The following is an 18,347-nucleotide window of genomic DNA, read 5'->3' on the forward strand; positions in this document are numbered from 1 at the left end:
TATATTTATTATTATACCTTTTTTTACACTTTTATTGATGTTAGGCGAAAGTATTAAATTAAGTATTATATTAAGCTATTAAAGTCGTAAACGAAAATCTGTTCGGCGAGTTTCTTTTTGTAAAATGAGGCGGTGCCTAAATGCTTCAAGGAGCAAGTTTTTTATTGTTTGCGAAAGTATATTAACAGCTCACCAGCTGTCAAAGGATCTTCAAGGCGATTCACACATTAATCTAACCTCTTACCAGTACCATCGCCTGGCAGCTTGGTTTGGATAGGTTTGATCATTAACAAATCGATTCACCTGTCAAGATAGCAAACGATGTACATTCTGCATTTGTTACGCCAGCACTGCTCGATGGGTGTGTGTACTTTGGCTCCGATCACTGGTCATGGGCTTGCCCAAATGACGTGTGGCCGAGAACTGCAATTTTGCTACCATCCAAGCTTGCAATATGATAAGCTGTTGTTTATCTTCCATTAGACTAAAAACAGGGTGAGCCTTTCAGCGTTCGCTTGTGTCCGTATCATATTTTGTGCTTCAAACAAACGCGTGAAAACTAGCTGTTACGACGATGCTGGTGATTAAAAACATAGGATCGTATGCGTTACGTCATGTCGTGCTTTAAATGTCACCTTAATGACAAGAAGATTGCGTATGCTAACAGAGAATGGCATCAATTGAAGCAGTAATTCATGAAGCTGAAATCCAATTCAACCATCAATCTGCTGATCGATGACCATTAGTATATGGCTGATGTCCCACTAAAGTTGTTGTAGTTGTACTACGCTTATCAGTTACGTCAATCGCATTAGTTATGTCACACAAAGCTGTAGACCTGAAATAGTACCTAAAGAACATTTTTTGATCGAAATAACTTACGATACGTTGTCAATGATCATGGCTTGTCGAAAAAAAAATCACAAGTGAGGTTGAAATAGTACTTATTAAACTAACACAGAAAAACAAATCTCCATTACAACTAGCATTGAAAACGTCATGGAGTTTTTACATCATAATAAACAGCTATTTTGAATAGATCCCATCAGTAAAAACGCATGTGTTTCAACACCGTTTATAGCGCTCGGAAGAATGTTCAAGAATCACGTTGTCGTCAAGCACCAGGCCGAGATGACCCCTAAAAGATGATATGCGCCTTGTTTCCGCAACAGCCCCGATTCGCTGCCACTTCCCTGATAACAGCCATAGATTAGCTTCTTTTTGGTGTTGGTGACGGGTGCCGCGTGAAACTACCATCAAAGCAAAGTATTGCGCGCGCACGTTAAGCGGGCCTTGTCGAAATGCGACGTGCGAATACGCTCGTACTGTTTATCATTTGCTGGATGCAGCAATCGCGACATTACAAACACGTGCTCTTTGGCCGGCGAGACTGATTGCGTTGTTGGCACGATGAATTATTTCCCTTGTCTCGGAGGGTGTTTAGTTGTCTGAATAGAGAAGTAAAGAGAACGAAAGATGGTAGAAAGAGAGGGGAAAGAGTAAGCCAAAAGTGAAGAAAAATATTTTAAATTAGTTTATAATTGGGCGTTTCAACAAATCTAGTATATTGTTAGAACATGATAGTGAGAATCCTATCAAATAGCATGCACATGACTTTCGTTGTTTTAAATATGTTTTTTTCAGATCTAGCTTATTATCATATTTTAATATTTGATATATGTAGTGTGATGCAATTTTAAAATGTGAATAAGATGAAGGAAGGCGTTTTTTATCACAAATCAAAGACTCGCAATTAATAGTGTGACGACATTGCTTGTAAATTGTATACGTCTTCGCACCGGAATTAGTCAGTTCGCGGTAAATACGAAATACAAACGGTGGAACGATCGTGAATGGGTTCTCCGCACCCAGTTTGTGGCGGGAATGAAAATACTCGAGCATGAAACTATGTTAAAGTTCGCTTTCCAAACGTGTGCAGCCCATGCGGAATAACAAAGCCCGATAAATGACGATACACACCCGCGCGCTGCCTTTTCCTTCTCTTTCATCGTAAAAACAATAGCGCGCGCTTTGGCGCTTGGAATCGGGGCGGGTTTTCCACCGCGAAACAACCAACTTACGGCCATCCGAATGCCTTACAAATGAGGCTGAAATGTCGAGTGGGAGCGGGAAAACTTACGGGACCCCATTGTGCCCCGGTGGTCGGTGGTCTAGTATCACGCTTTCTCGCCTTCGTCACCTCAACTCGGCGGAGGTCATCATGTGGCATTATATGCCCAATTGTGTGCTGTTACGAATAACGCAGCTTTCTTCACAAGGCGAGGTGCATTTTTGTAACATGTTTAGGAGTGGGAGAGCCTCTACTCGAACGGACAAATTCCTTTTGCGAATAGTTCTCTATTTATCTATTGTGGTATATTTTTCATGTGAGAATATACCTTTCCTACTGACAATCTATCGTATTATGTTTCATGCACATGTTCTATATTATAATTCGTAAATTTAACGTGTAGGCTTAATAATTTCGAATGATTTTTGTAAAAATGTGTATCCTAATGATGTATTTTTTCTCTTTGTCGTTTCAGGTAAATTTTGAAGTTCCAGTTGGCAAGTTTGATGTACTAGTCTAGTATGCATTCAAAAAGGCTCGCACAGCTGTCCAATAGTAAATCTTTAAAGCTTCCTACAATACTGAAGCCAGTCTGATATTGTCAGTCAGAAATATCGTGTAAATTCCTTCTCTCCGTACCATGGCGTATGTTTCGTGTAACCCAATTATGTAATGTATTTTCCGTAACCATATATATCGTGTTACAAACCGAAGTGTCTGTATATTTTGTATTTTAAAGATACACATTTCTGTGTTACAAGGTGCAGTCTTAAAATTTTACTTTTTTTGTTATTTTTTTCTGTCCTGTCTTTGTTTTCGTATTTTGTATTTTTGCTGCTTTTATTACTAACATAATACTAAAGTTCAATTACTAACATCAAAGTCACAACACAAAGTAAAGACTGATGAGATTTCTTTTACACGTATTCTCGTTACACTCTTGTGAAAGCTGTTTCATCAAAATATTTTAGAACGTTTTGCTAGAAAATGCTTATAATATAAAACAACTAGCAATGCATCATGTGAGAACCGTTCCCTCTTCGAAAGTTGTGGTCTCTAGAGGTATTTCTACTCGGTGACGGGATTTAAACTACCTATAAAATTGATCCAGGTCAAAATATTGCTTCTAGTTAACATATAGGAAAACACTTAATGAGCGTTTTCCCCTTGTTACGTATTGTTCGCACGGTAGCTGATTTAGCAACGTAACTCAGGCCGGCACGTTCTAAGTCACGTATGGGTTTCCTGACCTTTTAGACGAATGTGCCGCAAGCTTCAGTCACGATCTTTAACTAACCAATGGCCGCAAAAATTGCCTCACTCCGTTGTGCCTTAATGATTCTCTCTACGATAGTTTTTCAACTTGTTTGTTGCTACTTATGTGCCCCCCCATTTGAACACTGGAAAGAAAGATGGGGCTTGTCTTGGCCAGAACATACCGAACCGACAGCAAAAATTGTCGTTGACTTTGGTTACTTTTGACATTTACCACGCGTGCACTCCGTGGTTGTGGAACATGAGGAAGGATGACCTGGTTGGTGTTAATGTACACCGACCACAACCTCTAGGGAGGAGTTCCTAGTTGTCGTTTATTCGAGATTACACGTGCCGGCTGTTGCAACAAGGAACCGCATCAGTCTGCTACAAAAGGAAGATCAAATGTCGGGCTTGTACTGGGAAGGAATCTCATCCTTAGCTACTTCTTGTACTAAGTCAAGAGTCGATCGTGCGACGACAATGTTTAGTCGGATGTTTTAGGTGCCATTTTTGACTCACCTCGAGATGATAAAGGTTACGGTAAAAATTAGTTTGTTATTGTACGTTGTCTTTTGGGTAGAAACTCTTCCTTCGGTTAAATTTTGTAGGCTATCATTACTGTGCAGCGAGGATTTTACAGTTTCTTTTCTAATGTTTAATGAACAGTTTGCCAGTGTATCAAAATCTCTCAAGAAAATAATTGTAAAACAGCAAACAATGGAATTAGAAGCAGTTGTCAAGGAGGTAACCTGAGAATTGTATTATGAAGGGCAAGATTTTAGAGGAAGACTCGCAGATTGATTTGAAGCGAATGGCTGCATCGATTGCTTGCACCTTTCAAGATTTGAATGTCACTACAACAGTGGTCTTTCCATTATGTGTTATGTAGAAGGGTAAGACACCCAAAGCATTTTAAGCATCGAACCTTTTATATTCGATAACCTTAATAACTTAATAACCTTTTGGTTTGGTTAATGTCTAATTGGGAAACTCGCGATAGACAAGAAAGAGCAAGCAGATTTAACTGCAATTTAATAGCGATATAGCAACTATATAGCGTCTACCGACGTTCAAAGTCGTGCTGCTCGTGAAGGTCCTAAAGGGTGTGGCCTTTTAATATAATTTTCATTGTCATTAATAGCTACCAACTTTCCTTATGACATGAAACTAACTTAATCATAAGTTTACCTTCTGGGTTAGCAGTGAAGCGTACATCAATATCTCAACATATGATAAAAATTAAATTAATTTAGAACAAACGATTATGAATATGAAATTACCCACTTTCCCGTGCATAAGAACTACTTTTCGCTTGGGAAAAACTTATTAAGTTACAAAAATCTAAGCAGAAGAGTTTTCCTACACATGCGTTGAAACGATAGTTATATCGATTGCTGACTATGTATGTAATTGGAAAATTATTTAAAAGGTTTGAATTTGACATATAGAACATGTTCGTGATACGCAAATGATAATGTAGTTATCACTTTATAAATCCCTTAAATTTCAAATAAAGCTTTGTTTACATCCGTACTTTTATCGCCAATAATCCCTAACTAAATCATCGTCCATAAACCACAGTGCTGTTCAAACAGCTGATCTGATCAGCAAACCAACAAAAAGACTTGCAAACGATTATTAGCAGTTGGTTGTATTTGCCTCGAGACACCACTTTTTGCATCAATTGCAATTGATTTGCATCGCATCGGGGTGGATTCGATTCCTATTTCTTGTCTGATTTTACAACTGCAGTTGCAACCGATCAGCGTAAAAATGCTACGTATGATCCAGTAGAGATCGAAACCCACTCTTCGCAGCTCTCACGGCTTCTGTCATACGCCTTAAATGACACTTTGCGGATAACTAGTGGTCTATAAAAAGACTACTAACCATGGTTAACCAAGCACATGGCATAACCGCCGGCACGAAAGATTGCACAACGGGCAAGCAATAGCAAAATGGCCACAAAGAGTAATCAAATAACAATAAAAACGATCGCGTCCTTATCCTGTTTATGAAGCAGAACGCGCTGCATCTGTTACAGTTCATTTTCGATTTGTCCACACCGCCGATTCGTGATGCAATAAAACGAGATATTTTTACAACCCCCCATGGCTCAAGAGAGGGAGCAAGGTGCATAAACTAGCGCATGATTTATGTGCATGAAATCATGTGTATGCACAAACATTCTAAACCCGTATGCACTCGAAACAGATGCATTCGATCTGTGCATTGGCGTGCAGCAAACCAGGGGTGGTTGGGATTTTCTCGCCCATCTCGTTCGCTGTTTTGGAGCATGTGTTTCTTTTATTGCTCCGCGAGTTCCTATGGTCTGTGAACGGGTTTTGCGGGAACGTTATTTTTATGGCCGCTCCTCGAACCTCGTGCGAAGGAGTTGCGAAGGCCCTAGATGAGCCGTACCTCTTGGAATATGGGAATAGAACCCGTTGGGGCCCTGCCGTATGCCATTATTGGGCCATAAAGCTTGACGCCAGGCAGCCTCCGAGGGGGTCTTTCATGTGTCGATGTCGATGCGAAGAGTTTAAAACATTTTTCGCCATTTACAGCCCGCTGGAAGGCATTTAAAAACCACATTTGCAATCGGTTTGCAGCTTGGAACGAATGAAGTTGCCCGTACACCGAGAATTCAGCCAGATGCGCTTGGGTGTGTATCATCGGCGGGATGCATTCATCGTTAGGGATGCGCGCATATGTGAGCAGTAAAAACATATTCACCGTTGTGTTCCGGCCCCATGGTTGCGCTGCACTTATGGGATGGGCCGTGGAAAATCATAATGCGTGTTTTAATCTCTTCATCTGCCTCGCGTTGCTGATTTAACGATTGTGTGATCGCTGATGCTGGAGCATGGCGCTAGCGCATAAAAAACAACAACTATGTGCTGTTATGCTTACTTCAATAGCGTGCTCTCTTTTTCTGGGCTTTGTAGTTCTAAATTTTATTATTTAACAAAAGCAAGCGTATCGAGAAAGATGTTATCGCGTCTCTGTACAACGGTTTGTTGTGTTTCGTTGTCCTCAACGGTACTCTCTCGCCGACTAGTGGAGGACCTTCTAACGCCTGTCAATCAGTCAATCAACGTTCGCGAAATGGCGAGGAAGTCTCCACGCGATGCTCTAGTTTTCTTGCCGCGACACTCTTTGTCCACATCGCGACCAATTAGCCCCCAAGATTTAGCTTCCCGTCCACGCGAGGATGTCACCAATTGCATCGAACACACTCCCGAGGCGGCTTTTATTTCCGTCTGCAACTGTCGTTGCTGGTGCTGAGACTTGGCCTCGTGCTCGCGAGTCGCGTGTTGCACCTTTTTATGCGCGTGGTTCCGATGCATGGGCAGGACGCGTGATTCAGCACGCGAGACGCTGCATTTCGCGCGCGCGCGCGTGTACCCTTAAATGCACCGTTAGCTTGTGTGCATGTGCAGCTTCACAGAGGTGCATATGTGTGTGGTTGTGGCGGGTTTCTTGAGGTATGTGGTGCTGTTGTTGTTGGTTGTTGGCGCGCTGCTGTTGTTGCTGTCTGGCCGCGTCCTCGACTTCGTTTGAGTTCATGCTTCTTTTGCACCTCTCAGTTTTTTTTTGGCGGAGGGAATGCAACGGTTTAGTGGCGAACAATGGGAGCTCATGTGTGTGTGTGTGTGGTCGCGATCAGGGGAGAGGTGCATGTGGGAATGAAAGGAGCTGAAAATGGCAGCATCTCCTTGCTCGTTTGTCTTGCAAGTCGGGTGGTTTTTGGCATGATTTGGTGATTTACGCTCTCGTAGAAGAGGCTGTCTTTTTTCCATTTTTACAATATTGTAACCTTTTATTTCAATTATCATTTGTTTAAGAAGTCTTTTTGCAATATATCATAATAATATTTTTAGCTTTATGTTGCATTGCAACTATTGTGCTTTGAGTTATTTCGGATTAGAAATCATGAATTTTTATCATGAAGTGTCGTTTATTTGTTCACGCAGCATAAAGCTATGGCATATAGGTCCAATTTTTAAGTCATACTTTTTTTTGTACTCACTACTCCTCGCTTCGATTTTAGTATCCACTACACGGTGCCTCACGTTTTATCCTTCTTCTCGTAGCCCATTCGTCCTGTCTTTCTCTCTCTTTTTCTTTATTTGGCACGGCTCGCCCGTCACAACAAACGGTACCGGACACCGTTCACCGTAACAATATATATTTGCCAGCCAAAGCCACCCATACAAGAGAGCCCCAAAGCCACCCCTTATTATGATGCAGCCTCGTGCCTCGAGCCCCTTCTGCCGCTTACCGGACCCGTCTGCACAATGCACTTCGTGTGGCCCGTTATGCGCGCATGTATGTGTGGGTGCTTGGCAGCGTACGGGAAAAGCCAGCTAGTGGGGTGGGGGATTTAAGGCAAGGCTCCTCTACGATTGTTGATGGTGTGGGGTAGGGTGGCGGTGGTGGTGGTGGTTCGCGAGCGCACTCGGGCAAACGGAGGCCTTGGACAACTTTCGAGTGCATTGAACCTCGGTTGAATAGAAGGAGGCTATCACCCACCCGTGGCCATCGGCAACCCCCCCCCCCCTCTACCCTCTGGTTGTCGATCACTTGGCGTCCATCATGAGGCGCGTGTGTGTGTGTGTGTTCCTCTCGATCAACTCTCTAAGCCGTCTGCGGTCGTATTTGGTAGCATAGACGAAGGTACCGATTGTATCATAAAACATACACACATGCGTATGCGTTGGGGTGGGGGTGGGGGTGGTTTGGGGATGATGTGTTTTTCGCTTGCCAAGCTTAGGTGTGGGGCCTGTTTGCGGGAAAAAGGAGGCTACGACGTTGTTGTTGTTGTGGGTTTTCTTGGCTCAGCTTAGGCCCCTCTTCCACCGCAAGTTCGATCGTTCGTGGGCTTTTTCGGTTGCTTCGTCGATCGTTAAACAACGGTTTTTCATGCACAGCACGCGGCGGGCGGCATACCGTTCATGTGGCTTACCTTGGCCACTGCTTGGTGAATGGATTTTACCGTACCGGTCGAGTTATATGTGTGTATTAGCTGCGTTGGAATTGACATAAGCTGCTTCTGACTCATGCCACCGACCGGGGGTGCCTGAATTCGTCAATAGACAGATATTACACAACCAAGTTGTTTGAATGTGGTGATTGTTTGCAGTGGCTCATCATCAGCGATCGAACAATAGGAATTTCCGCGAAGAATGATTTGAATTATCGATTCAAAGCGATTTCTGTCGTTCAATATGGGTGGCTTGTTTTTTGTTCCTCGAACTTGTTTGATCGTTACGAAAATGTAGCAGTTCGATTGGAACAATGTTTCCATATCGAGGAAAACACAACATTATTTCCTGTTGGAGTGGTTTTTCCTCAATCGAACCAACATAGGTTCGTGGAGATGTAAAATTCTAGGAGTTGATCAATGTTAACTCAATGCTAATTTCCTTGAATGTAATTTGAATTTAATTTGTTATCTGCTCGCATGGAAGGGATTAAGGATATTATTCTTTCGAATGGATATTGAATCTAAACAAGATCTATCTATCAATAATTCATTATTCGATGAAAGTCGATACCATTTTTGCAGCTAAGTTCGATTCTTAATGGTATAAAACATTGCATTGGAAAAACCTCTATAGAAGCAATGAATTTTTTTTTCATTTTTTTCCGAGGAGTTACATTTGATTTCTAAAGCCGCTCCTTTACTTGGAAATCTCGTTTGTGTCTGTTAGCTTTTTTTAAACCCATATAATGCTGTAAAATGAGATATTTACGTCCCGGGAAAAGCATTCCCTGCGAAATGGTGTTAGTTTCGGCGACTAACACCACTGTGGCAATCCTCTCAGATATCTCCAATGTTGTGGTCCTCATCTGTCTCTCCCGCTCTGAACAGTGTGTTGCACTCTCTAGCGATTTTCCTGCTATATGGTAGTGTGCGAAAACCTGGCAGCTGCCTGTGAATGGTCTCTGAAAGGATGTTGATCCATGAAACCCCGTTAGAATGGGTGTGAGCGTCGAACGAGAATGACAGTTCGGAATCCTCGAAAAAAGGACGGCCTTTCCGGCAGTCGTCTTGCGGAAAAACGGAAAAGTCCAAAGTTCCCACACCTACGTAGTAGTAATGGTTTCTCTTGTAAAAACATGAGCTCTCAGTGATGTTGCAATCCTAATGAGAGGGAGCGAGAGCCCGTGTCGAATGTTTATCATTTGTTTTTCAATTTTTTTTGGACGAATTTTTCTTCTATGTACATAACTTTGGTTAAATACACGTGTTGTGACTGCGATGGCTGTTGTATATAATGTTCAGTTTCGGAGATGCCACCAGCCCTTGGTTTTATATTATTTTATATCGCTTTCTAGAGATTTCTTGTTTGTCCGTTTCACGCAGCGGGAAACAACGGTGACATTGGAACAATCTATTGCAATATACCGTTGTTTTAGTCCATGTTATTATCTATGAAATAGCTAGAGTCCTACCAATGAATTACTTCATTTTATTAAGGCAAAGAAGTACGTCTACGAAACGATGGAAACCCGGTATGCAATTTTCAGTGTGTCCTCGGATCTCATCTTACCTTATGCTAGATTACTAAAACGTCCAGAAAAAAGCATATGCATTTCATTTTCGCCTCATCATCATTGTCATCTATCTCGTCATAACCATCATCATTTTATTGTATCTGATTTTAATCTTTTTTTCTGCGCTAGTAGTCGGGTATAATGGTCCATAATTGCCTGCGCTATCGTCTAAAACGCATAAATGACCCTCAAATGGTTTGTGTCATTTTTCTTCGAGCTGCTGGCTTGCTGGATATTGCGTTTTACAGCATTAATCTTCTTCGCGTTCTATACCATTTTGAACTTTCATGCTGACGATAGTGGTGTGTTGCTGTGACCATAACCTTATAGCTAGATCGAGCGTTAAATGACAGCAAAGTTCTACCCTGCGCAGCATGGAGTGGAACAAATACTACTTTTATGAGGTCAAGTTGTAACCAATAGAATAAAAACTTGAAGGAACTCTGTTAATTATAGTTCACATAATCACTATATAAAAGCACATTTTTCACGATGATCGAAATTTTCATGTATGTAGCAACATACAATTGATTATTTTACATATCACTCAGATTCTTTATTTACAAAGTTCGTTCTTATGCGAAAATGTTGGAATCGGTATTTGGCAGAGATAAAGAGAACAAAAGCAGAGTAAAAGGGAGAGAGAGAGAGAGAGAGAGAGAGATGTGCGCATTGGTTTCGGATCTAATGCTGCTACGATGGGTTTGCTCCATAAAGCAGGGTTTAATGGATGCGGACAAAGCTCCCTTAAGGTTCTTAACGAGCATTCTCTGGGGGTGCCTCCCATGATTGCTTCCGTAATCCTTAGCATTTGCCATTTCGCCTCGGACCCCATGAGCGGAGTATAGAGTTCGTTCAGCCTTTGTTCGGATTTTTTGTATACATAACGTGATGCTCAACGTTGTGAGTCTACACATTTCGTGGATCTATTGCTGAAATGCATGAACGTTTGTCTATCGGAAAATAACTGAACAGACTGACTCGTATATAATCTATAGCTGCTCAAACATTGTAGAAGAAACAGAACAAAATATCTTATGTTGATTTATTTACATTGTTTTCTGTATGTGCAAATATAGATTAGTAATTTTAATATTATGTTGTTAAGTACTATAGGTAATTGCTTGCATCTTAAGATCCTTCTCAAATTTAAAGAGAAAAGGATTTGTTATGATTGAAAGGATAATTATAAATAGAAGCAACCAGCACATAGGCTGGAAATGAATAACAGATGTTGTTCTTAAGATATGATAGAGAAAACATTGTATGCTAGAGGCTTGATTTTTTTTTCTCGCGGTGAGAGAAGAGTATACATACGTTACTATAAACCAGCCAAAATAAGTTGGAATGGCAGAAAACTGTAAAAGTCTGAGAGCAATAGAGGGCTAAATTTATTCTTCGTGTAAACAGTTCATCTGTTATGTTTCGCTCTTAAGAGAACATGCGAAACCACCACAGAAGCTTTAAGAAAAGTTTTCGCTGGCATAATTCTTCTTCAAAGAGAATGGTAAACTGCAATTATGAGAGCCAGTAACTAGGAACTAATTATAGAAACTATGGAAATAATGGACCTTTTAATAAGCTGCGGCCAAATAATCCAGAAATTCATAAATTTTCATCATTCTAGGAAAGGTTTTCGACTCATTTTGTTGTTTGGCTAAGATATTTTAATTTGAACGAATTTCGACGAATGCGTTTAGAATCCTTTTATCCGCTTATTGAATACCTTGTTCCCAATTGATAAAAATACAATTTTGGTGCCTGGTAAAATAACACTAAACCCTGTTAATACCAACCGGAGCCGGAGGGTGAAAAGGATAGATTTGCTTGTCCTGCCCGACTGACGTCATACTGTTTGCATTCATCCACGTCCTGCGCTCGTGTTGGGACGATCCGATGCATCATTTTCCATAGATCCGCCAATTTTACTGTGGAAGTAGCTGTGCAGAAGGATAATGGGATATAGTGGGCCTGGCCGGGGCAGGGCTGATAGTCATTAATTTTACGGCAGAAGAATTTAAGCGGCTCCAGGCGCTCTCAGGAAGGATAATGACGAATAGCGTGGTGGTTGGTACTGCGCAGGACCACTGACCCCGAGCAAGGCGTTCACTCGCGCACACATACGAACAGACGGGTACAATGTACACCTACACACACCTTCACAATTCGCACACAACTACACCACGCGCGCGCGTGCTTTGCGTTACAATATCTCTTATCAGCTGTGCCCAGTGCACCGTCCCTAAAACGGGGCAGTTTACCTCCCATCACACATCGTGAGTACACCAATACACCACTACCAAGACGTGGCATTAGCTGCCGCATGACACATTACTTTCCAGGACACGAGCGCAGCCTGGAGCGCGGATTATGGGAACGACGTCGTTGCTTTATGTGTTCTGAACAGGGGGCTTTAACGAATATTGAGTTTGTGTGCCTGGGGAGCAGCAACCGAGAGTTACGGTTTCTGGAGGTTACGTGTGGGGGTGTTTTCTAGTCATTTTTCTGTTCCCATGCAGGGAGGAGCAGGTGTACGAGAGAAAACCGTAGCTCGCATGGGGAAATGAAGGTCTCCATGGGCAGTGACACGGACGTACATGCGCACTGTTCAACATCCACCTTGATTTCGATGATTTTGATGACAGTTCGTGTGTTTGGTTCAGTAAACTGTCGCGGGGAAGCTATCCTGTATATTTCGTAGCTATTCTGTAGGTGTATGGGTGCGTATCTAGTCTCCTGTCTGAGAGCCCTATAAAGGACGACCGATTTTGGTTATGTTTTCCGGGCGAAAATGTTTCATTCTTCTTGAACCAGAGGAACGATAGAAATTATCTGTAAAATATCATCAAGAAGACCACATATTTTCCATGCTCAGTGTCTCAGTTTTACGGAATGTGTGCCTTTTCGATAGCTCTGCTTCACACGAGCTATTACGATGTGTTCAGTCGGTTGCTGGCTACATACAAAACGTTGTCGTGTGCTGTATACTTTGTAGCTACTATCCCGGAATGCCAAGCACGAACAGATGAGCGCTGGAAGAAGAAACATAGATAATGGCTGCGATGAGATTTTGCTCGCTCACACGTGCATATTCGCGTATGGATATATTTATACTTCCGCAAAGCAGGTTGGCAATTCTCTGCGTTTCTGGGTTTGTTACACGGTTCCGGTTGATCAGGCAGCTGAGTCTGAGTCACCGGTGGGAAAATAGCTGCTGGGAAATGGAGGCGCCTGGTACTTCACGTGCTGCGTGCTGCTAATGTTTCGATGAATTTACGTCGACGATTTTAGGGTAATGAAGAGGGCTACGTTATTCAGGTTTGGAGAATTCTGTAACTAAATTTATCGAAAAGTTACAGACACATAACTGATGACGTTTATAATTCCATATTCCATTGGCATATGATGAAGGAGTAGGATAAAGAAACGCAAACTAGAAAATAATGCGGCTCGGCATAGAATGGAAAAGCAGTCTGCCTAATGAACTGTGAATGAATGATTTCGTTTGTTAAATTATTGCATTGCAAGAAATTTTGAAGTGACTGCAGACTAAATACGATATTATTATTGAAAGAGAGAGGATATGCTTTGAAACGAATTGCTACAAAAAATAACCAAAGGGTTTATTCTTTTTTAAGCTGCTTTGTGGTTCTTCAAATTTAATGTTAGACAAGCAGAATTAATATGTCATTTTTTTTAATTTTAAGTTGATGGACATTAACTGCTTTGAAATACACACATGTAATATTTCACATAAGTTTTCCTAGTGTGGTCTGCAAAGGTGTATATTGATTTCCATTTATTGTCACGATGCTTTAATTTACATTTAATCTACAATACCTTGTATTATCGCATATTTTCTATCAGTTTTTTGATGCATTTATTAATGTACACATGGTTCGATGTATTATAAGGCTGTGGAACACTAAATCAAATGTTACAGATGCATTTTTTGCTTAGATTAGTAGCGCAATGCAACGTTTGCTACAGTTTCTAAGGTTTGTGATGGGTATCTTATAATATCTGGGTTATTTGGTTTAATATAGAAGCTGTTTACGTTTGTACGTTTTTTTGTACAGAAAATCTAATATCCAATAACCATATCCAACTTATCATTTACATGTTGTTTTGTTTTGGGTTTGTTTGTTCTTTCATTCTAATATTGTTTTTTATCGTTTTGAAATTCAGTCTGTTTTATGATATGTCCTCTGTTAAAATGATTAAACTTTGAAATTCTTTCTTTCCTGCAAAGATACGAGTTGCTTTGAATTATTTTTTCAAATTTTGTATCCTAAGTTAAGCTGTGCTTTACTTATTCGTTTTTTATGCAGTATAAATTTTACATTATTATTTTTTCTCTTTTCTCTTTTTCTCTCGTTTTTTTCTACCTACAGATATGGCAGTGTCCAAAGTGTTAGAGTTATCACTTTCCTGACATTTCACCATCAAACCCTTCATTTGGTTCCGCCGTCACCGCCCCCGTTGCCGTCATTTTCTCTTCCACCGTTTTTTCATAGTGTCCCTGTCTTGGAAATGAGCTAAATCGTATATTAATCGAAACGATAGCATATATATATTCCATGATCTATCGTTAACAATATGTTATTCGAATAGAAAAAGAAAAAATAATTGTTTGTGTGATAGCTCGTGTGCGGGAGTGCCATAAAGATCCCGTCCGAAAAGGACGAATGTGTTTTTTTAAAGCTGAAAGTGTAGTACGTAAAATAGAACTTGTTATGTTGTGCGTTGAAACTATGAATGAAACAGTTAACCGTACGAAACAATGCAGAAGATTGTGCTTGGTGTTACCAAAGAAAAGTGTGCATGAAACAAATTATAAGGATTAGTATTCAAACTATTTGACACAAAGGATTCATGAAAGAGCGTGAAAAATGCTGAAGTGGCAAGCTTAATATGAAATTTATACCCCAAATTAAACCTCGTAACAGAATATTGCGCTGTCGGGTATCATTTAGTGAAGTCGATCGAGAGGTTTAGCGAATTCAATTGACTGAGGGTCGATTTTGCCTTCTCATATTCCCAAGTTTGGCAAATAATTTTAAACACTGCCCAGGGCTCCTTTTCGTCATTTAAGCACAAAAACAGCAAATCATATATTTAGCCGAACGGTTTCGTGCAGTTTTAATGCTTCTAACATCCGTTTTCCCCTTTCCCGAAATTCTTCAACACAGATCATCGATCAACCATCCGCGATTACCATCTGGCAGCGGTAGCAGCAGTTGGTATAGCAGTGGTGCCAGCAGCAACGATAACAGCCCAACATCGATCTCCCAGGGCTCCCATCAGCATCCCTCCGGCTCGATTCCAGCACCCACACAGACGCCAGACAGTGGAGGAGGAGTTGCTGGCCAGGGCTACAGCATCGGTGCAAGCAGTGTGAACAATGTTAACAACAACAACACCATCAACAACAACAACTACGATGGTTATGCTGTGAAGAAAAAATCGCAACAATCACTCCCGAAGTCCCATCGGGCCGGTTCCGAGTCGGAAGCGCCAAACGAGCTGCACCTGCATCACCACCACCCACACACGCACCACAACAGCGGCCACAATCACCACCAAAACCACCATCATTCGTCGTCGCGCCACTCGTCTCCGGTGCTGTCAAATTCGGCCTCCCACGGCCATTATCAGCCACCAGTGACGCATCATTTGCATCTGCTGAATAGCGGTGGAACCGGCGGTGTTGATCGCAACGAACGGCTGCATCATCAACACCACCACCAACAACAACAACAACTGCCGGTGTTGCATCAAAACCAGCATCACCACAGGCACCATCGGCGGTCTGCGTCGCGATCGCGATCCCGCTCGCCCAGCAGCAGTTCGTCCTCGTGCTCCTCATCAACGCACAGTGGTGGTGGGGTGCCGACCCAAGCAGTTGAAGCTGGCACGACGACGAACCATTCAGGGGGGCGTGGTGGCAGTGGCAGCAGCGGTAGTGGTACCGGAGGGGCATCATCTGGTGGACTGCTGCCATCGTTGCCGTCGCCCTATGGCCGCGTTGATGCTGCTGCAAACTGCTCGTCGCCATCAGCAACCACCGCAGTAAACAGCGGTCGAACTCTGCTGCAGTCGGCCATCTCGACGGCAGCAACAGTAGCAGCAGCGGCAGCCGCAGCAGCAGCAGCAACAGCCGCAGCAGCAGCAGCAGCATCTTCTGCTTTGCCAGCAGCGACAACACCGCACGTCGGAAGTAGCAACAGCAGCAGTGGCGGCTTGGGCGGCGGTAACGCTAATAATGCAGCTAACGGATCAGGCAATCAAGGTAGCAGTAGCAGCAGCAGCAGCAGCAGCAGCAGCAGCAGCAGCAGCAATTCCAGCAGCAGCAGTTCTAGCGGTTCCGCCTGTAATTCCATCAACATCAACGCTGGTGTTGCGCTTGGCGGCGGTGGTGGAGGAGGAAACAGCAGCAACACCGCGACAACTTCGACTGCTAGCGGAGCAGCAACAACTCCCGCTAGCGGCGGTGGTGCTGGTGGAGGCGGCGGCGGCGGCGGAGGAGGAGGAGCAGCAACAACAGCAGCAGCAGCAGCAGGTGGTGGGCTCGTCAACGGCAGCAGCAGTAGCGGCACGAGCCTAATCAACTGCCACTCGGACGACAACCGGCCGCTGGCGATTTGCGTGCGCAACCTGCCGGCTCGCTCATCCGACACCTCGCTGAAGGATGGCCTGTTCCACGAGTACAAGAAGCACGGCAAAGTGACGTGGGTGAAGGTGGTCGGCCAGAGCACCGACCGGTACGCGCTCGTCTGCTTCAAGAAGCCGGAAGATGTCGACAAAGCTCTGGAGGTGTCCCACGATAAGCTGTTCTTCGGCTGCAAGATAGAGGTGGCACCGTACGCGGGCTACTACGACGTCGACGACAACGAGTTCCGACCGTACGAGGCGGAGCTGGATGAGTACCACCCGAAGTCGACGCGGACGCTGTTTGTCGGCAACCTCGAGAAGGACATTACCGGGAGTGAGTTGCGCAAGCAGTTCGAGTGTTTCGGTGAGATCATTGAGATAGACATCAAGAAGCAGGGTGTGAGCGCGTACGCGTTCTGTCAATATTCGGACATAGTGAGTGTAGTGCAAGCGATACGGAAGATGGACGGTGAGCATCTCGGGAGCAATCGCATTAAGCTCGGGTTCGGCAAATCGATGCCCACGAACTGCGTGTGGCTGGACGGGGTATCGGATAGTGCGAGCGAGAGCTACCTGGCGGCGCAGTTCAACCACTTTGGTACGGTGTCGCAGGTGAGCGTCGACCGGGACCGCAAGCTGGCACTCGTGTACTACGAGCAGGTGCAGCAGGCGCAGGCGGCTGTGAAGGAGATGCGCGGCGTGATGTTGCGCGGCCGCAAGCTGCAGGTGGACTTTGCGTCACGCGAGTGTCAGGAGGCATTTTTCGATAAGTTAGATAAGCAACAGCAGCAGCAGCCCGGAAGTGGTGGCGGCGGTAGTATCGCTGGTAGCAGCAGCATATCGTCGTCCTTCGGATCGCCCCGGTTCGGCGGGAGCGTTACAGGAATCGCGACAAGCGGCGGCGCTAATGGTAATAGCGGTGGTAGTGGTAGTGTTAGTAATAGCAACAGCACGAGTGGCGCTAACTCGGCGAGCGTCAACAGTAGTAGTAGCAATAGTTCGAGCCGGAACCGATCCGGTTCTTCCTTCAGCCGGCCTGGCCATCCGCTCAGTCTCGGTGGTGGTTCCGGGTCGGGTACAAATGCTGGCACGGTGGCAGGTGGTGCCTCGCCCCGCGTTGACCCGCTATCACTTTCGTCCTCATCGGCGTCCTCTGCGACATCCGCGGCGGTTGGCGCCGGTGTTGGTAGTGGTGGTAGTGCACGGGGCGGTAACAGTGGGTCCGGAGGTGTAGGTGGAGGAAGTGGCAATGGTGGATCCTCGTCATCGTCGTCCTCGCGAGCGAGAATAGTGCGGTACTCGAGTGATGACTACTACGCGGAAGGTGGTGTTAGTGGAACTCCGGGAGCTGTCAGTGAACGGAGATTTCGCAGCTACGACGAGTACAGTCAAGGATCAGCTGCAAGCTCGACGCATGAGGATGATCGGTACGATCATCACGAGCATAACAACATTGGCAGCGGCGGCGGAGGCGGAGGCGGAGGAGGCAGCAACAATTCTGGTACCGGAAATGCTGCTTCTGGCTCGAGTAGTAGCTACAGTCGCCATGATCGATTGTCTGGAAGTCGCCATGATCACCATCATCTCCATCATCCAGCATCGTCCGATTCACCTCCAGCTACTGGTGGTGGTGTCCTTGGAGGAGGAAGTAGCTTTCTCGCATCCTCGATCCAATCCCGCCTGGGTGGGGATGTCGACTCGTCACCGTCATCCACCGGAAGTAGTCTACGAAAGCGCAGTGAAAAAAGCTCAGGTATCTATGCGATCTTTATTGATTGATCTTGCTGAGAAGCACCTTACG

The 18,347-nt window shown here is 44.0% G+C and overlaps 1 protein-coding gene across 2 annotated transcripts in view; it reads left to right on the plus strand.

The window, feature by feature from the left end:
* Positions 1 to 18,347, plus strand: part of LOC128725387 (protein split ends) — a 78,611-nt gene that overhangs the window by 38,711 nt on the left and 21,553 nt on the right. Inside the window, exon 2 of one of the 2 annotated variants that reach the window (XR_008410818.1) lies at positions 15,085 to 15,211. Coding sequence is in view for 1 of the 2 variants with exons in the window: in XM_053819128.1 (XP_053675103.1) it covers positions 15,085 to 18,299 (3,215 nt within the window). In the remaining variant the exon portion in view is untranslated. Of the gene's footprint in view, positions 1 to 15,084; positions 18,300 to 18,347 lie in introns of those variants that run through there. The other variant, XM_053819128.1, reaches the window with a different exon arrangement.

Source organism: Anopheles nili, chromosome 3 (genome assembly GCF_943737925.1).
Source record: "Anopheles nili chromosome 3, idAnoNiliSN_F5_01, whole genome shotgun sequence".
In the NCBI taxonomy this organism is placed as follows: domain Eukaryota; kingdom Metazoa; phylum Arthropoda; class Insecta; order Diptera; family Culicidae; genus Anopheles; species Anopheles nili.